Below are 19672 nucleotides of genomic sequence, written 5' to 3'. Positions count from 1 at the left end.
TAAATTCCATTAGGTTGTAGCCAATGAAAAGAGAGAATATTTTTCAATTGACCAATGAACGGCCTCCAAAATAACGATTCCTCTTTTCGCATCGATGAAGGAATAAACAAATAGTTTCAATCAAGGTTTCAACAGTGTTGGTAGTAAGAATTACATTTTATTTATTTATATTATTTGTTTATCTACAATATATCACTAATTTGTATTAATTTCAATTTGTTCATGATTTTTTCCGTAGATTTCACTTTTTTTATTTTATTTTATTTCTATTCACCATAAATCATATATCGAATTTAATATTTTGATCACACATTTAAATTAATGACTACAATAATAATATGTATATCAAAAATCAAAATCACACGATAAATACACACAAATACGTTATTGAAAAACTATTAAAATATTTTTTGTGCATCACAATAATATTGACAATGTTCTATTTGTTTTTAGACGAGAATATTTTTCAAATAATAAAATCGTAACATGGAGATATTCACCAAGCACAGTACGGATAATCGAAGAAAGTTTAACGTATCGAACTTCCGAATGGCGGAAAGGAAAAGGAATGGCGTTGGAAAGGCATACGATCGAATACTAGTAAATAAGAGGAAGAAAAAAAAAAGGTAAGGCATATAGACAGAAAGAAAATGAAGCAACCCTCTTGGTAGGAATTTCGTTCTTGTAGAAGGAGGAGGAGGAGGAAGAGGAAGAGAAGAAAGAGAGTAAACTTAACTTGCGAGGGGTAGTGGTCAAAGAGAACGTTGAGTAGCTGACAAAGAGGATGACCAAAGGGAGAAAGAAAGAGATAAAAGGATAAAAAGAGGTAGGGGTTGAAATAGAAGAGGAAGGCTCGTTAAAGACAGGAGGGTCGAATAAGCTCGTCTGAGGGGTGGCGACATCAGAGTGGGGTGGTCGCTTGGTGAGGTATGGTGAGGGAAGACGGATGAAGCGCAGTACCGGTGCGTGCGGTGAAGAGACATCGTTAGGAGTGGGGGAGAGAGTGCACAGCTGGGTCGAAGGCAGTGAGTGGTGGGGGAAGTCGTTGTCCTCGGTATCTTCACGCGAGTCACGAGCGGCTTGTCAGTTCGACGCGGAACGCGTTCCTATTCGTATCCTTGTGTTTTTGATCTTTCTTTCTCCCTATTTATTTTACCGTCTCTTTCTCTCTCTTTCTCTCTCTCTCTCTCTTTCTCTCGTTCATTGCACGTCGTTCTCGGTCTCGCTCGTACTCACTCATATTCACCCTCTATACACACACACACACACATACAACACCTTAGATATATCGCTCGGTCTATCTCTCTTTCTCCAGTTCCCCGGTTTCTTTATTTCTCTCCTCGTTTTCACGAGGGAGAGAGCCATCATCACACACGCATTCGGAGGGCCGCTCCTGTGACACGTAATGGTGCGCGCGATTCATATCTGAGCGAACGCAATGTAACGCGAGGAACGCTCCGCCCTATGAACGAGTTGAGAGAGTCCAGTATCAAGAAGGAAGGAAAGGACGCTTGTGGTGGCAGCAATTCTGCTTTCGTTCTCCGAAGTTGTTGCCGTCGGTGCTATTGCTGTTACTACTGCTGCTGCTGCTGCTGCTGCACCTTGGTAAGTGTACGATAGTAAAAAGAGAGAGAGAAACGCAAGAATCAGCAAGCACGCGCGATACATGTTTCGTGTAACTACATAAGTAATACCTTGTATTATATACCTATACATATATGTGTCCGGTTCTCTTTTTCTTCTTACCTTTCTCCTTCTTCTTCTTCTTCTTCTTATTCTCATCTTCTTGTCTTTCTTACTTTAAACACATCCTTTCTGTCTATCCCATCATCTCATCCCCTTTTATTCGCGTCTCTTTCGCGCGCAGTCTCCATCATTTTTCCTCACTCTATTATACCCAGACCTTCAAAATCTCGTGTCGTTTAAACGTTTCCCTCGTTTATTCGTTTTCCCACCCTCCCTCCTTCCCCCCTCCCTCTGCCTCTTATGGGTTTTCTCTCGAGTTATTTTGCAACATTTATTCGCGTATTTCATTGCAATATCATAAAAAAAAAAAAAAAATAGCAAAAAACATTTCATATCGTTGCTATGTATTCTATATACATACTTTGGTCTTTTTGTTAATCCGATTGAATATCATGTAGACAATTTTATATATATATATATATATATGTATGTATGTATGTATGTTTCTATGTATATATTTGTATGCAGGACAAATGTGTAAATGCATACGTTTAAGAAGATTCAAATGTAAGGTTGGCCCTTTAAACGAAAGTACTTAACACAGTTTTGAATGAGTTTTATTTTTTTTTTTTTTTTTTTTACTGGTAACTTTGCATCTCTATACTACGGTCATTATCGGTGACTTTAATGCCGACTCTCGTTACCTAACTCCGCAACGATTCTCTTCTTACATTCATGAATTACTTTTGTTTCCCAGTAAGCTTTCACCTATTCCGTTTACCGATATCGCGACACGCTGAGAGACACGTTGAGACACGTTCGAGATATATTATTCTCGATCAATTCCCGATTTTGTTGAAATTCTTACATGAAGAAAACAGTTTCATCTATAATATTACACAGGACATATATTTTTGTATTATTTATATTGTGTATCGTACGTAGGATAAATGTTTAAACATTTTGTTACTTTTTTTTTATTTACGTATTTTTAAATTCTTAATGTTTCACATATATTTTTATGACAATTTAATTTGTTGTTGTTGTTTTTTTTTTTCAGTTTCCTTTTCTTTGATCGCGTCTACGAAATTACATTTCGCAAGAGAAAAGAGAGATAAAGAAAATGTGTGTATGTCTCCTCTGTGTATGTATATATGTATATATGTGTGTGTATATAGTACAAGACTTTAGAAATAGGAGAATACCTTTAATATGCATCTTTTGCAACTAGCGAAAGCGATTACGTACTTTAATAATAATAATAATAATAAGAATATTAAGTTATAAATCGAAAATGTTTATCGTGTTAATGGAAAATTGTTCGCAATTCGTTAAATTATTTCACGTTCAATATTTGTCATATTTTTTGTTTTCTTTTTTGTTTTAACGGTCTAATGAGTTTTTCCCTCTTTGTCTCGCATCTTTCTCTTTCTCATCATTTTGTCCAAACGAGGTACCTCTGGAATAAAAAATTGCCGACTTTATAAATACCGTCCTACCATAATTGGATCGTTAGTGCACCGATTTTTGGATTTATTTTAAATTCATGTGCCGCATTTTTATCTGCCGAGATTATAGCAAGAGAAAGAAAGAAAGAGAGAGAGAAAGAGAGAGAGAGAGAGAGTGAGTTTGAGAGAAAGAGCATCACTACACACCACCATTGTACATGATTAGTTTATATATAAAAACAAAAATATTATTTTTATCATTTTTGTTAGTTCTTTTTATCCTACGATTTTAATTCCATAACAATTTTTCATATACGCATATACATACCTTGTATCTTTACATTTGCAATCCCTTATCCAATTATTATTATTATTATTTTTATTATTATTATTGTTAACGTAAACTTGCAGTACATAATATGCACGTATACTAATATATATTATATTAATTATATTATATATTATATTAATTATATATTATAATTGTACTAATTCTATTATATATTATATTAATTATATATTATAATTATATTAATTATATTATATATAATATATAATATAATATATATAATATAATTTATTATTATTATTCATTTCTTTATTCGTTTATATTTATTTATTTATTTATTTATTTATTTATTTTATGTTACTCTCTTTCATTTCATCGTGATCATAAATTTACCAATGTAAACAATGCTATATTATATTTGTTAGAATATTTTTCGTAGTAGTAATTTCGTATAACATTTAAACAAATTTATATTCCAAGTAATATTACTCGTTTTATATTTTTAATATTTAGAGGATATTTAATTATATATTTTCTTTTTTTTTTTTTGTAATTTTAATTCTACCTGAATTTCTTTCTCTCTCTCTCTCTTTCTCTAACTCTCCTTTCTCTCTAACACGATTTATCTTCGTTAGTATTTAACTTTTATATGAAATAGTTTTGGAATTTATCTTTTTTTTTATTAATTTTCTTTTCTTCTTCATCTTCTTCTTCTTCTTCTTCTTTTTCTTTTTTAAGAAACATAGTATTTATTCATTATGTTTATTTAATTATTGTAATTTTAAACAAAAGTAACAAGCACGTGAGAAAATTAGTTTAAATATTAAGGATACTGAAAAGTAATGGCGTCGTTACTACGCATGTCAAATTATTTCTAATATTTTAAATCAAAAAAAAAAAAAAAACAAACAAACAAAAGAAACGATATTGATAATTCTTATCGTTACGATATTAAACAAATTTTCCATACCAAATAGAAAAATGTTGATTAATTAATTGATTTAATTATATTTATATTATTGATTAATAATAATAAAAAAAATATTGTTTAAATTTTTGAGGTTAAAAAGCGCAACATTATTTTTCTGATTCCACCGAAATATTTATAATCGACTGTCATATTTTGATAATGAATGAACAAAGTTAGATAAATAATACATCGTCCAGTAGATTATTCGATTCTTTTTTTTTTTGGTCAATTTAGTGAATGAACCAGAATCACGAAATAGAAAAAGAGAGAGAGAGAGAGAGAGAGAGAAAAAGGAAGAGAGAAAGAGACTATATTCTCTTTACTATCGAAGTGCTTTACTTCGTGAACGACGTGATTTATCCTTCTTCCTGCTTCCCTTTCGAAAAATTATGTCTCCCGTAGATTATTTGCGATGTGGAGCAGCGGGATAGAGCAAGTTCTCTTCCTGCAAGTGCATTCTCCCTCTTGAATTATGGCATTATCAAATAGAGAAAGAGCGGGAAGGTGGTCCATTTTTATATCGTTTTAGGTTTTTTCTTTTTTTTTTTTTTTTACGGATATTCGATATGAATGTTTTTCTTTTTAATTTTTCATAATTTTCCATTAATATTATTTTATTTAAAATAATATAAATTATATTATTATTATTATTATTATATATTATATTATATATTATTTAAAGTTAACCAGTTAAGTGCGTTCGACGTGTATAGGCACCGTGCGAAGTCATGGTGGGGGAAACCGAAATGGACACTAGCGCACGCAGTGGATAACTTTGGCAGTAAAAGACGGTGTTATTTATTTTCGTGTTCACAAAACATACGTGTGACAATTAATTTTATGATATTTTTTTAATAAAATATAATAAAATAAAATTTGATCTGCGTTCGATGTGTATACACATCAGTTACTTGTAGGTATCCTATAGGAGGGATGCTCCATGTACATTGTTGGGGGACCGGAACTCGATTTTAACGCGCGAATGATTTAAACATTGAAATCATTCAGAAATAATGAATTGCATCAAATACAGAAAACAAAAAATGAACTATATATTTAATGGTAATAAAAAATTTCTATTAAAATAAAATAGGTTAGACGATAAAAATGATTATAAATTCAAGCGGTACCACAAAATTTTCAGCCAATGGCACATGAGCTGAATATGAATGGCGCATCCCTCCTATAGGATCCCTAGTTGTTTGTTTTTCATTCCGCATTTTGTGGTGATCTTTTCAAACTAAATTTCACACAGTCAACTGGTTAAAACAGTAAAAAAAAAAAAAAAAAGAGGGAAAATGTATAGAAAGAGAAGAATAGGAATAATTTAATCTCAAAGATGTAGACATTATCCATATACGATCAAGCAAGTAAGCAAGATAAGTTTGTTTTTACATGAGAAAATATATACGATAGTTGTATTTTATTCTCGATCATTCTTCTGATCAGAAAAATCACATGGTGAGAGATGATACACTCGGGATTCCCAGAGATTTGTAAATAATTTGTGAGTTGTAGCATTGAGATATATACATTAAAGAAATATTGCGGTAAACGAGACACGTTACTTGCTTGAATAATATCCGATTAAAGTTGGACAAGAACAATGACGTTATTCAATTGGAATTTCTAAGATCTCAATTAAAGACGGAAGAACATGAGAGAGAGAGTGTGTGTGTGGGGGGGGGGGATAAAAGAAAAAAAGGAAGAAAAAAAAAATAAATAAATACCGACACGGCGTCGTTGTTCGCTCGATTGCACCATGTTGCAAAATATATTATAAAAAAAAAAAAAGATAGAAATAGAGAGAAAGATTAATTTCTCACCTGTACAGAATTACAAAGTTAGGTATAGTCATTTATTACCAATGACTTCCTTTCGATTAATCCTTTCTTGGTATATCAACTGATTTTTTTTTTTTTTTTGCTTCTTTCACGTCATTCGTCTTGTCTCGGTTTCTTTTTTTTTTTTTTTACCTTAGGCATCGATAATTATTTTTTTTTTCTCACGATAGTGGTTTCCTCATGCACATGTTATTACGAATGAACGAAACCATCATCACAATAGAAAATTAATGTAGAAATCGGATAAGTCGTGTGGTTATGCATTAATTATATCTATTGTTCTTATGGAAACGGTAAAGGATTTATTCTCATTTTAATTATGTGAGAAACGACAGAAAAGCTTGTCAAATATTTCTATAATACAGCATTTTAAACAGCATCATGACTTATGGGAAATATTATTTATCATTTATCTTTTCTGTTATGTATTTCTATAATATTATATATTTTATATTATATAATTTAATTTTTTTTTTTATCAATTATATATAATATATATAATATATATATATATTATATTTTTTTAATATATATTATATTATATATAATATATTGTGTGTATATTATATATAATATAATATATATAAAATATATAATAATATACAATATATTGTATATATATATATATATATATATATATATATATATATATATATTGTATATATTATCTATATTATTTATAATATATTATAAAAAATATACAATATATTATATATTATATTGTATATATATAATATATAATTATATATATTTATTATTATATAATTATTATTATACTATATTATATTATTATTATATATTATATAATATATATATATATATATATATATATATATATATATATATATATATATAAATTGAAAGATAAATTAAATATTTATATATATATATATATATGTGTGTGTACTGGTGGTACAAATTTTAGTAAATTTAGATTGTAGATTAATTCCATGATAGATAATATCGATTTACAGATTACACATGTACATGTACATGTACTTATGCATACTTAAATACATTGTCACAAAAACATGTTAATAATACTAAAAAAAGTAATCAAATGTATATACTGTTTTTAAACATTAGAATTGTCGTTAATTTAAAATAAAATGTATTTAACGTGACATATCATTTTAACTCTGACCCGTACACGTCGGTGATATCGTTGAAAAGATTTACAACTGCGATTATGCGATCGTGACAGAAATAAACCGTGTATTACCTTACCTTAGTACTATTATGTTTGCATGCGACGTTTTTTTCTTTTATTATTATTATTATTATTATTATTATTATTATTATTATTATTATTATTATTATTTGTTTTTTTGTTTTAATTTTTTTTTTACTGCAACGTTTATGAGAAAGAACAAACGAGTAGAATTAGGAACGATAAGCTTTTAAATAATACCTGCAAGTAATTGATAATATATATAATTATTATTATTGTTATTATTATCATTTAAATGAAACACATTTATATACATTAATTATTATATATATATATTTAAAAAAAAACCATTAGTAATATATTAATTTATTACTACTTAACTTTATTAACACTAAACATAATATATAAATTATACAAAATAATATAATATATATTATATAATAATAATAATAATAATATATATATATATATATATATATATATATATATATATACGTTAAAACACGCATGAATAGTACACACATATATATGTGTATATAAATATTATGTTTGTCCTCCTACAAAATATCCATACACATACATATATAAGTATAGAATGTTTATTTGCTAAGAAAATACATGCATACGTATATAAATATATATAGGAATATTTGTGAAGAAAAATTGCAATACTTAAAAAGTATCTATATATAGAATTACAGAATATTGAGAGAGTATAGGAACAAGAAAGATGAAGTCTAGACGACGAATTTGAGAGTTTCACATCGTTTCCTTTATTTTTCAGCATTGATATCTTGAAGCAGTCTTGCAAGAGGTACTCTAAGCATCAACAGCTACAACAAGAAGAAAAAGAAGAAGAAGAAGAAGAAGAAAAAGGAGTAGGAGTAATAGAAAGAGGAAAAGAAAGGAAAAGAAGGAGGTGAAATAGGAGGTGGTGGATAAGAAGAAGAAGAAGAAGAAGAAGAAGAAGAAGAAGAAGAGAAAGAAGAAGAAGAAAAAAGATAGAACCGGTTGAAAAAGACGTTCGAGGTGGAAGAAAGGAAAAGGAGTAGGAGGAGAAGGAGGAAGAAGAGGTGGAGGAGAGTATGGAGGAAGAGGAGTGAAGGGGAAAGAAAGAAGAAGGATCGAAAGGTTGAGTGACCCTGAAAGGGGTAGGAGAGAAGGTGAAGAAGAAGAAGAAGAAGAAGAAGAGGAAAAGGTGGTTGTGGTAGTGGTAGTGGTGTTGGTGGTTTTGGTGGTGGTGGTGGTGGTGGTGAAGGTGAAGGGGGGAAGAAGGGAAAAGGTGAAAGAGGAGATGAGCTCGGTGGGTGACTCCACAAGTGCGGTGCTCGGCTGTTCGACGAAAAGCACCAGATAGCGCCATTAAAAGAAAACACGAACGAATAATACGAAGAAGTGGAAGAATAGTTGCCGGGGGACGAGAAAAACGTGCGATGCCGAGCAGCCGTTGTTCCGCCCAGGAAGAAGGGGAAGAGGAAGAGGAGGGAGAGGATAAGGCCCATCACAGGCCCCGTCGTCGTCGTAGACGAAGAAGACGAAGATCTTACTGCTACCTACTCTTTACTTTTCCTCTAGCATTCCTACTATCGTCTCTTCCAATCACCGATGGTTGGCCGTTTCATCCTCTGCCGACTCACAAAGGTGAGTAGTGAGTCATACACGTGCGCTAACGTGCCTTTTTTTTTTTTTTTTGAAGTGAAAACTTCTTTAGAATGGGACTCATCTGAAAAGTAAATAAACGGAAACGGAGCTATGTAACGAAGCTATGAAACCGTTGCAATACTAAATAATGAGAGAACAAGAGACAAATATAGGATTTAGAATGCGACGGAATGAGACGGAATATAGCTGTACAGTTTTTCATATTCTCGGTATCCTCTTTATGCTATGCTTCGTAGTTATCGCTCCTGATTGTATATGTGTGTGTGTTTGAGTGCGACTGCATACTACAAAGCGTAAACACACACATATTCTTTCGATACTCGAAATGTTTGTAGGTAGGAGCGATAGAAGTGTAAAAGAATAAACAGAGATAAACACGTAGGTATGCGACAAAAGTATAAGATCCAAACGAACCGACGACGGTCGACATAAACAAAGAAGGTGCGTGGTATGTTTTTTTTTTTTTTTTTTTACCAAACGTGTCATTTCTTTTCTATTTAAAAATGTTTCTATTTTATTGAAAAATTAATATTTTTAAATTATTTATTTCGTGAATATTATTCTTATTAATGATTATGAAATATATATTTAAATAAAATCATTATTTGTCAAAGTGCTTATGTTGAAAGTGCAAATGATGCAGGACGATTGAAAACGTTCTAAGTTTTCCTTCAAATGCATTCATTGACAGTGTTGTAAATCGTAGTAAATGCATCTGACAGACAGAGAGAGCAACCGCTTAAATAGTCAACACTTCCCTTTGTCCTGGTGACTTCCTTTTGTTCTTGATCGGTACTTAGAGCAAACAATGGGAAGCGACCCCAAATGGCACTTTAATTGTGCGTTGGTACGAGTAATGCAGAGATTCTTGAATGACACTTTCTCTCTCTTTCTCTCTCTCTCTCTCTCATCGTGGTGCCACCTTCTTGTCATTACATTTTTTTTTCTTCATCCCCTCATAAAAAAGGGCTTCTACTACGTTTCCCCATTCTGTTCTGTCCTCTCTACCAAACAACCCTTTTTATTTTCCCCTAGATTTACCATCCAACCCCCAATCCTCTTCTTACACTTTGTTTTTTTTTGTGCATTTTTTTTTTTTTGGTTTCTTTTGTTCTTTTTATTTTTTTATTCTCAACGCGTATACACACACATACCTATACGTGTATAATATTTACTGTCATGATTTGAATTGTCACGTTGAGACGAGTTTTGCTTTAGGATAATGAAAAACAAATGTATTATTTATACTTGTTCGTAACGCATATTTCCAAACCTGTCCAAGGAATTTTCTTGTCAACCTGTATTATTTCTGTTCTATTCCGTTTTGTTCTGTTCTGTTCTGTTCTGTTCTGTTCTGTTCTGTTCTGTTCTGTTCTGTTCTGCTTTTTCATTTATTTCTTTTATCATTTACCGTTAGTAGAATATTATAGACATACGAGTATATAAATATTATATACACGATTTATTCGTTCAACCGTAAGTGGACATTTTATCTGCTTTGTTTTTTCTATTTTCTATTTTATTGGATTGTTTTAAAGTAATTTCATTTTTATCTGACACAATTTTAACATTAGTTAATGCAAATCGATAAATAACAACACGTGAGATCGGTGAGAAGGTAAATTTATAAAATTCAACTGTTTATGTTCACTTGGTAGGCTTAGGTTTAATCTCGAAAGCAAAAATTGTCTTCAAAATTGTCTTCAAAATTGTCTACAAAAGAAAAAACGAAAAAAATTACTTTACGAATAATCCAATATATTTCTGTTATACTTTTTATTTTTTTTTTTTGGTTTATCTTATTTCACATCTTTTGTTTTATTTTTTTTTTTACTTTTAAATTTATTTGCTTAAAATACATTTTATTTTTATTTATTTTATTTATATTATAGTTTATATTATAATTTATTATATTTATATAATATGTAATTTATATTATATTATTTTATTATTTTATTTTTTTATTATTGTATTTTATTATTATTATTATTATTCCATTTATTATGTTCAAAATAATTTTACAAAAATTAATTCATCATTTTTCCTAATTTATTTCTTTTTCTTTTTTTCTTCCAACTTTATTCTCAACCCCAGTTATACGTGTAATTTAATTATTATTATTATTATTATTATTTATTTATATTATTTATTATTATTTATTTATTTTTTTTTTTGGTATCTTATTCCATCTTCTCTTTTCTTTTTAACATTTTAAAATTAATTTGTTAAAATATATTTTATTCGAGGGGTTCAGCAGATTTATTTAATTTCATTTCAAGTTCTTTTGTTGGACTTTAGCTTTGGAGTAAATTAAAAATAAAAATTTTTTTTTTTTCATCGTGCATATAGGAACACGGAAATTCTCTCGTCCTTCACCTCCTCCTCCTCCTCCTCCTCCTCCTCCTCCTCCTACTACTACTACTATTATTCCCTAACTTCACCCCTCATCATCTCCCAACTCTAACGAGTCCATTTACTTTGACGTACTCCTTTCGTTTTACGTATTTACATAGTATACAGATATATGAGTACATAAATATATATGTATATGTGTTTGTGTGTATGTGTGTATATAGAAGTATCTCTATAAATATAATTAGAAGTTTTGAAAGTACGAGAAATGATATATTTTAGTCAGCTCGTGACAACAAACCAGTGAAAGTTTCTCAGCAACTTAAACAACCTACGTGATCTTGAAATTTTGTATTTTACGTAATAACATCTTTCTCTTTGTTCGTCACATTTCATTCAAATTTAATCTCTAAGAATTTTTTTTAGAAGAGATCTTCGAATGAAAAAAGAAAAAGAAAAAATAATTGAAGAACCGATATGTACTTTGACGTACATTTCTTTCTATAAAAAACGTATGACTCACAATTATATCCCTCATTAAGTATTTTTTGTTCTCTTTAAACGTTTCTGTAAAAATAAAAAAAAGAAAGAAAGAAAGAAAGAAAGAAAGAAAATGTTCCCTTCGATGGAACGAACGTCACACAACCACCCACATACACCCCGTTTTAATTCTCCTTTGTAATTTAATTGCTTTGTGAAATAATGAGATTATCCCTACTACTACTACTACTATCTATTTTATATTATACGATAGTCCATCTTTTTCTTTTTTTGGGTTACTAGAGGGTTACTTGTTTTTTTTTTTTTTTTTTTTAATTTTATTTTATTATTTTTTTTTTCAATTCTTTCTTTACTTATATAATCATATTGTAATATAATTTCGTTTAATTGAACTTAACAACGTGACAAAAATACTTATCAAACAATCTCGCGTTCTCATTCACGTTAATTAAATTTTATTCTTTTTTTTTTTTACATTTTTTTTTTCATTTGTAAAAGGAATAAAAGATTGACGAGATATTATTCTGACAATATGAGTACGTATACTTATACGAGGGGTGCCTCGTCACGCGTTGCTGCTGTGGCTCACAATTAGTCCAATACACACGTTTTTAAGTCAACGAATTACCTTATACAACAAATAATTCGTAATAAAATAATATTGCGATCATATATTGAAATATAAATTATCCTATCTTTCAAGTTGAATGAAACTGTACAGAGTGTGCAAAATTTTATTCAAATCGGTTCAGTAGTTTAGAAGTCTATTGAGGACAAACAACGTGACACGTTATTTATATATATTAACAGATAATTTTTTATATTAGTATATATTATATTTATTATATTATATACTCGTCTAATGAAATATATTATTTAGCAAATAAATTTAAAAAAAAAATAAAAAATATCATAGAAATATAAAATAGAAAAAAAAAAACACAGAAAAAATGCATTGAGATCTTTGGCAGGGGCAGAGGCGTAGCAAAATTCGACCTATCTATTCTAATTTTGAATTTAGCCACCAGATAGTGTATTCAAATGCTACAGATCCCACGTGACGTAGCAATTCGACCTATCTACTGTAATTTTGAATTTAGCCACCAGATAGCGTATTCAAGTGCTAGAGATCCCACGTGGCATAGTAGCAATTCGACCTATCTACTGTAATTTTGAATTTAGCCACCAGATAGCGTATTCAAATGCTAGAGATCCCACGTGTCATAGTAGCAATTCGACCTATCTACTGTAATTTTGAATTTAGCCACCAGATAGCGTATTCAAATGCTAGAGATCCCACGTGACGTAGCAATTCGACCTATCTACTGTAATTTTGAATTCAGCCACCAGATAGCGTATTCAAGTGCTAGAGATCCCACGTGGCATAGTAGCAATTCGACCTATCTATTGTAATTTTGAATTTAGCCACCAGATAGCGTATTCAAGTGTTAGAGATACCAATATATACATTCATATCGTATATATACATATATCTTTTCTATTTTGAGTTTAATGAACAAAGAATATTTAGCAAATGAATTCTATGACGCATTTTCACATGATTTCCAATCACGAGTTTATTAAACACGTATGTATATATACACACTTATACAAATGAATGAAGTTTCCTTTTATTTCAATGGCATATAATAATCAAATTGAATGTTGTATGTTGATTTAATTAAATGTATGTATGTACATACAACATTGTACATGAATAATATATTGTACATGTATAATATATTGTTTTATTTGTTTGTTTGTTTGTTTGTTTGGTATTAATCTAACGGTATTTTACATATGTTTCAGGGATAACACGTAGATCATACATCAGATATTACGAGCCAGCATCTTATGACACGGTATCCTTGAAACGTCATCGTGACAGGACACGTCGTGACATCTCCGATTCTAACGAAAATCAACCACTCATTTTACGCTTGAAAGCATTGGATAGGTAAGTTGACAACACCTTTCATATCCAAGTTATGAGTAACATACACAACTTATTATTTATATAAAATAAGATACTTTTTAACAGATTTATTAAAACGTTGAATTCATCATCAAACTTTCATGTGTACTGATTTCTGTCACTGAATATCTTAATTTTGTTGACCCACCCTAATATACACGTTGAATAACAATTTCGAATTTTTCATAATTTGTAATAAAATTGAAATGGGACAGAGAAAAAAGGAAAGGTTTAATATTCGCTAATATTTATCGGATGCATCTCAACTAGATCGCGAGAGACAAGAGATGAATGGGGTGAGAATGGGGTGTGTGAGGATGTTGGGAATGAAAGAGAAAAGTTCGATGGTGGTATGAGGAACAGTAGGGGGTGGGGGTAGGACGTGTAAGCCGTATTTCCGCTCGACACCGATATTCATGGAAAATAGAAGCTTATAGTATTTCAGGAAAGCGATAACGTCACCAACGTTGCACCCCAAAACGTTGTTTGCCATGCTCAACGTGAGAACCATACGTGACAGGAGGACGAAAATATTCGGATATATATTTTGTCCACATGCTTGTTGAGGAGATGGTGATGGTGAATGGTAGTGGTGGTTGTTGGGATATCCTAAATCGTGGCAAGAGATCGATCTGATTTGCACAACTCACCCCCCTTTTCTCCTTCCAAATTCCTACAATACGCCATTTTATTTGCATTTCCTGTCGTTGTTCTGTTGAATGTGAGTTGTGAGTAACACACACACACACACACATATATATATATACACATTTCCTGTATAGTAATTTGAAAAAATATTGTCTACTTTCAGTTTACCATTCCCCATTATCCGCACCCCTTTCTTCTAACCTGTACTAACATCACCATCAACCACACATTACCACCATCACAACTCGTTTTATATTACTCGACACTAGGGGTAATAGAAAAATATCTGTAAGAAAATATACAAACTATATTATTTACTATACTATACTATCACTTCTTAGGAGAAAAATAATTTTTTATTATTTTTTTGTATTTTGTATTACGCGAGTGTTAGCTTTCAACGTGGTGTAACTACTACAACCGTTTCTTTTCGTCTTCCTCTCTTTATGTAAATCGTTTGAATCCACGGTGAGCAATAAAATGTAAAACAGGAGTAGGTCGGTTGGGGTACCAACACTACCACTATCACATCACACTACCCAACTATAGTCTATCTATCTATCTATCTATCTATATATATTTTTTTTCTTTTTTCCCATCGTATTATTCTTTGTCGTTTTCGTCGTACCTTGTCGTAGGAGAACTTTAGTGTTGGATGTTCTTACATTTCTCTTTCCATCTCTCTCTCTTTCTCTCTTTCTCTTTCTATATATACATATATATATATATATATATAGATATAAAATAAAAATTATAATTTTTATAAGTTTAAAATTAATAAATACAAATAAAATTAATATAAATGTAATATTGTCATAAATTTAACGTTAATAAATACAAAATTAATATAAATATAAAATTGTTATAAATTTAATGTTAATAAATATATTTCAAATATATATATATATAATATAAAAAAAAAATCGATGATAAAATTTATTAAACAAATATTAATGTCAATTGTTCATTAATAATTATCGACGTCCTATATAATACAAATAAAAACAAATATAATTTTCCCATATAAAATTAGAAACGTACAAGATTTTAAATCGTATCCACGACTATCTTCTTCTTATTCTTCTACTTCATCTTCATCTTCATCTTCATCTTCATCTTCCAATCCTCCTTTCTATTTTTCCTTTTATTTTTGTTAAAACCGAATATCCATCGATAGATTTATTCCTACGATCGTAGAAATACCTACCTTTCCGTGAGGTTCTAATTGCTTCCTTTGAAATCAGAAATCATAGGGGATAGAAGGAGGAGAAGTAGGAGGAGGAGGAGGAGGAGGAGGAAGAGGAGGAGAATCGACTTAACGTCGAAGTTTGTTCGGAACTTCATCCTTGTAGAATCCGAGGCCACAAATCAAGCACCACCAGGTTGTTTCCTCGTCCTATCGTACGCAGAGAAATACAACTACCACCATCCGGTGTAACTTAACAAACCCTTCCACTCCCACCCCTTCGACTATGGCATTACATCTAACCCTCTTACACTACAAATATCATCCCTCTATAAATATTAAACAATGTATTATATCATAATACTCCCCACCAAACCATTTTACCCCATCCTCATGTTATCACCCTCTCCTAAAATTGTTAATTTTTTTTCTTTGTCAAAACAATGTTCAAAACTATGTTTTTATGCAAACAAAAAAAGAAAAAAGATTTTTTTAAATCGTTTTTTTTCCTTTCAAAATCAATGCTGCTCTTAAGGGGTTAATTAATGAATAATAAAATAATATAATATAAATAGAAATAACTAAAGTTCCATAACTTTTATTAGTATTTTCACGAGAATTCTTGGGGAGGAAAATAAAAAAGAAAAAAAAAAAGATATATCACACCCCTTTGCGACTTTCACTCTCCAAATACGAAGAAAAGCGACACACATTTTATCAATAATCCCTACAAGAATCTATATATATATATATAAGATCCACCGCAACACGGAAAACGTAACGCGTTTTACACGAACGTGGCCTTAATTGGATCCCTGCTTACTGACCTGTCAAGGATACACCTGACGGTTAGGTAGATAGACTAGATAGATAGATAGATAGATAAATAAATAGATAGGTATAATACCACTTTGCACGTCGATGACCTTGTATAGTTCTTTCTCACTTTCCCCTTTTTTCTCTTCCCTTCCCATTCTTTTCTTAAATCCTCCACCCTTCTCTCACCCTTCTATCTCCTACCCTGTATTTCTCTTTCTCTGTCTCTCTCTCTCTCTTGTATACACTAAATCTTGTTACTTTTATTAAATTTTACTTCAATTAACTTAACCTTCGTCAATTAACTTAACCTTCACGTTCGAGGTTTAGTATTTTTTTTCTTTTTTTATTAAATAATGTATTTTAAACAACGTTGCGACAATATAAACAAACCAAAAAAGCACAGATTGAAAATGAGTGTGATGAGTGTGAGTGCATCAGAGTGAAAATGAATAATAATAGTTATATAATTAAATAGTTAATAAAAATAATAAGTAAATATAGTATATACGATAATATATAAAAATATTCTAATAAATAATAGTTAATAAATAGGTAATAAATTAAATCTTCTTAATATATATAAATTACGTGTCACGTTGTTTGTCCGCAATGGACTTCTAAACTACTGAATCGATTTTAATCAAATTTTACACACTGTATGCAGTTTCATCTAACTTGAAAGATAGGTTAGTTTATATCTCAATTTATAATCGAATTATTTGTTTATTAACAAAGAGTCATGATTATCTCTGTTAGTTCGATAAGATTCTAACAGATGGCGGTATAAGGTAATTCATTGACTTAAAGACGTGTGCATCGGACTGATTTGTGATATATTATAATATATATATATATATATATATATAATAATATAGTTTAAATTAAAACAATATTTAAAATTAATATATAATTTATAAGAATATAATTAAACGTGTTAATAAATCAAAATTTGTTATTACTACAATTTACAATGAACATTTTCTTATATAATCAAATGATTCAAAAAAAAAAACAAAATGTCTACCCAACAGTGTTAAACATTTGTCATGATTTATATTAAATACTCAAAGTTATATAATATTATAACTTATATTTGTAGTCTAATATTTTCTTGTGTATTATACCACACTCAATAAGAGAAAAACACACACACAGAAAGAGAGAGAGAGAGAGAGAGAGAGAGAGAGAGAGAGAGATGAGAGAAGAGAATAGAATGAGTATAATAAGTGAAAGAAGTTTCTTTATTAGATGCATCCGATTTACGAAAAGTGTGCTCGTACGTTGACTCGAGTTAATAATCTTCCTTTGAAAGAGAGAAAGAGAAAGAGAGAGAGAAAGAGAGTGAGAGAAAGAGAAAGAGAGAAAGAGAATGCTTGAGGTATATGAAATCGTGGTGCAAAGTTCAGAGTTATATTCACATCCATGTGAAATTCATAATCTCTTGCAGAAGGAGAGGCAAAATGGTTAAGTGACGATGAACCTTCTTCTTCTTCTTCTTCTTCTTCTGATCTTCCTACACTTCTACTCTTATCTACCTTCTCTCACTTTCTCATTCTCTTTTTCTTACTTTCTTTTTCTTGTGTCACAGATACGTTGACTTTAATCGCCAACGTATTATCGGATTACCAACTTTTTGCAAGAAATACCACGAGTGCATACTGAGATTATTATTGTTATTACAAAGAAAGAAAGAAAAAAAGAATGTATGTATGTGTGTGTGTGTGTGTGAGAGAGAGAGAGAAAGAGAGATAAAGACAAAAGAACATGGAGAGTAGGTCGATTATTAATTGACTTTAACTGATGATCTTACAGCTCTTATGCAAATGAACTCTCTCGCTATAGATAAAATTTGAAAGGGTAAAACCTTACACACCTTTTTTTCCAACCCACCTTTTTACCCTAACACTTATTTTCTACTACTACAATCTTTTATATTTCTGCCAGTAACCTCCATCTTATTCTGTTTTAATACCTGAACTAAACAGCGAGAAGCCTCTCTTTCTTGGGTTCCTCCTCCTCCTTTTTCCGGTTTCTAACGAGCATCGTTTTATCAGAACACGTATCACAATAATTTGTTACTTCTCACCTATCTTCAGGTGTATTACGATCAGAGTAAACCTTACAATCTCTTTTCAACCCTTTAAGTATCATCTTTAAATACATCTTCAAAGAAATATCCCATCACACGTCATAAATAAACAGATTGATTAACTGACAAGATTTGAAATCAGCCGGGGGGCGCCGTATCGGCGCCATTCGACTACAAACGGTTAAAACATATCTGTGCATTTTATTTGTTTAACTTTTAACATGTCTATATATATATATTATATTATATTAACAAAGTTTAATTTGTTTATATTTGCAGATTGTGGACAATACGATTGATTCGCGATGACAACATCTTCAGTAAAGACGTAACATTTGAAGGTACTCATGGATCTATACCATTCGACATTTCTCATTCATACGCTGGCACAGTTCTTGGTAAGTTCTTATTATCATTATTATTATTATTATTTCTTTTTTTTTTCAATAATTTTATCTCAAAAAACATAGGTATAAAAATACAATATTTGTTTGAGTTACAAAAAGCACAACATAAAAAACAAAAGTACTTTATAACTTATATTTCATTTGAATAAAAGTAAAATGATATTATTAAAATTTAAATATATATTTAGGGTGAAAGAGGTACGAGGGGGGAGGGGCTGGGGAGGGGTACACGTGTATTTAAAATTTATTTCTCAAATCACACATGGTAATAAAGGTTTACCGCAAAAGTTCGCATCAAAATGGATCTCCTGTTTTTGATTTTGACGAATTCAAACATCGGTTAGTTTGGTTCAATTCAGTCGAGTCCGGTTCGGTCCGGTCCCATGGGGGGTGTCCCTGTGAAACGCATTAACCACCGTAACCAACCAACAACAACCCCAGATGCGTGGAAATCGTGCCACCTAAACGCGATTTTGGGGAAATTCAACGAATTAGTATTCCCATGTGAGACTTATGGGAATTCCCAATGAAAGAACAATGATCGATTAAAACGTTTCTTATTACCATTCCCCTCTCCCCCATCCCCAGTCTTTACTAATCTTGTTATTAATATTATTATTATTAT

General features: G+C 30.4%; 1 protein-coding gene across 6 annotated transcripts in view; it reads left to right on the top strand.

Annotated features, from left to right (window-relative positions):
- Window positions 1–30: 30 nt before the first annotated feature.
- LOC107066808 (disintegrin and metalloproteinase domain-containing protein 10) overlaps window positions 31–19672 on the top strand; it is a 41792-nt gene continuing 22150 nt past the window's right edge. The window contains exons 1-5 of one of the 6 annotated variants that reach the window (XM_089169729.1): window positions 31–143; window positions 454–1605; window positions 8193–9049; window positions 13733–13880; window positions 18920–19038. In XM_089169729.1, coding sequence (XP_089025855.1) covers window positions 8842–9049; window positions 13733–13880; window positions 18920–19038 — 475 coding nt within the window. In that variant the 5' untranslated portion in view covers window positions 31–143; window positions 454–1605; window positions 8193–8841. The other 5 variants (XM_089169733.1, XM_089169731.1, XM_089169730.1 and 2 more) reach the window with 5 other exon arrangements.

This window comes from Polistes dominula, unplaced genomic scaffold (assembly GCF_049000335.1).
Source record: "Polistes dominula isolate Pdom_NZ unplaced genomic scaffold, Pdom_raw_medaka contig_49, whole genome shotgun sequence".
NCBI classification, from domain to species: domain Eukaryota; kingdom Metazoa; phylum Arthropoda; class Insecta; order Hymenoptera; family Vespidae; genus Polistes; species Polistes dominula.
This window is presented reverse-complemented; position numbering and strand designations above follow the sequence as displayed.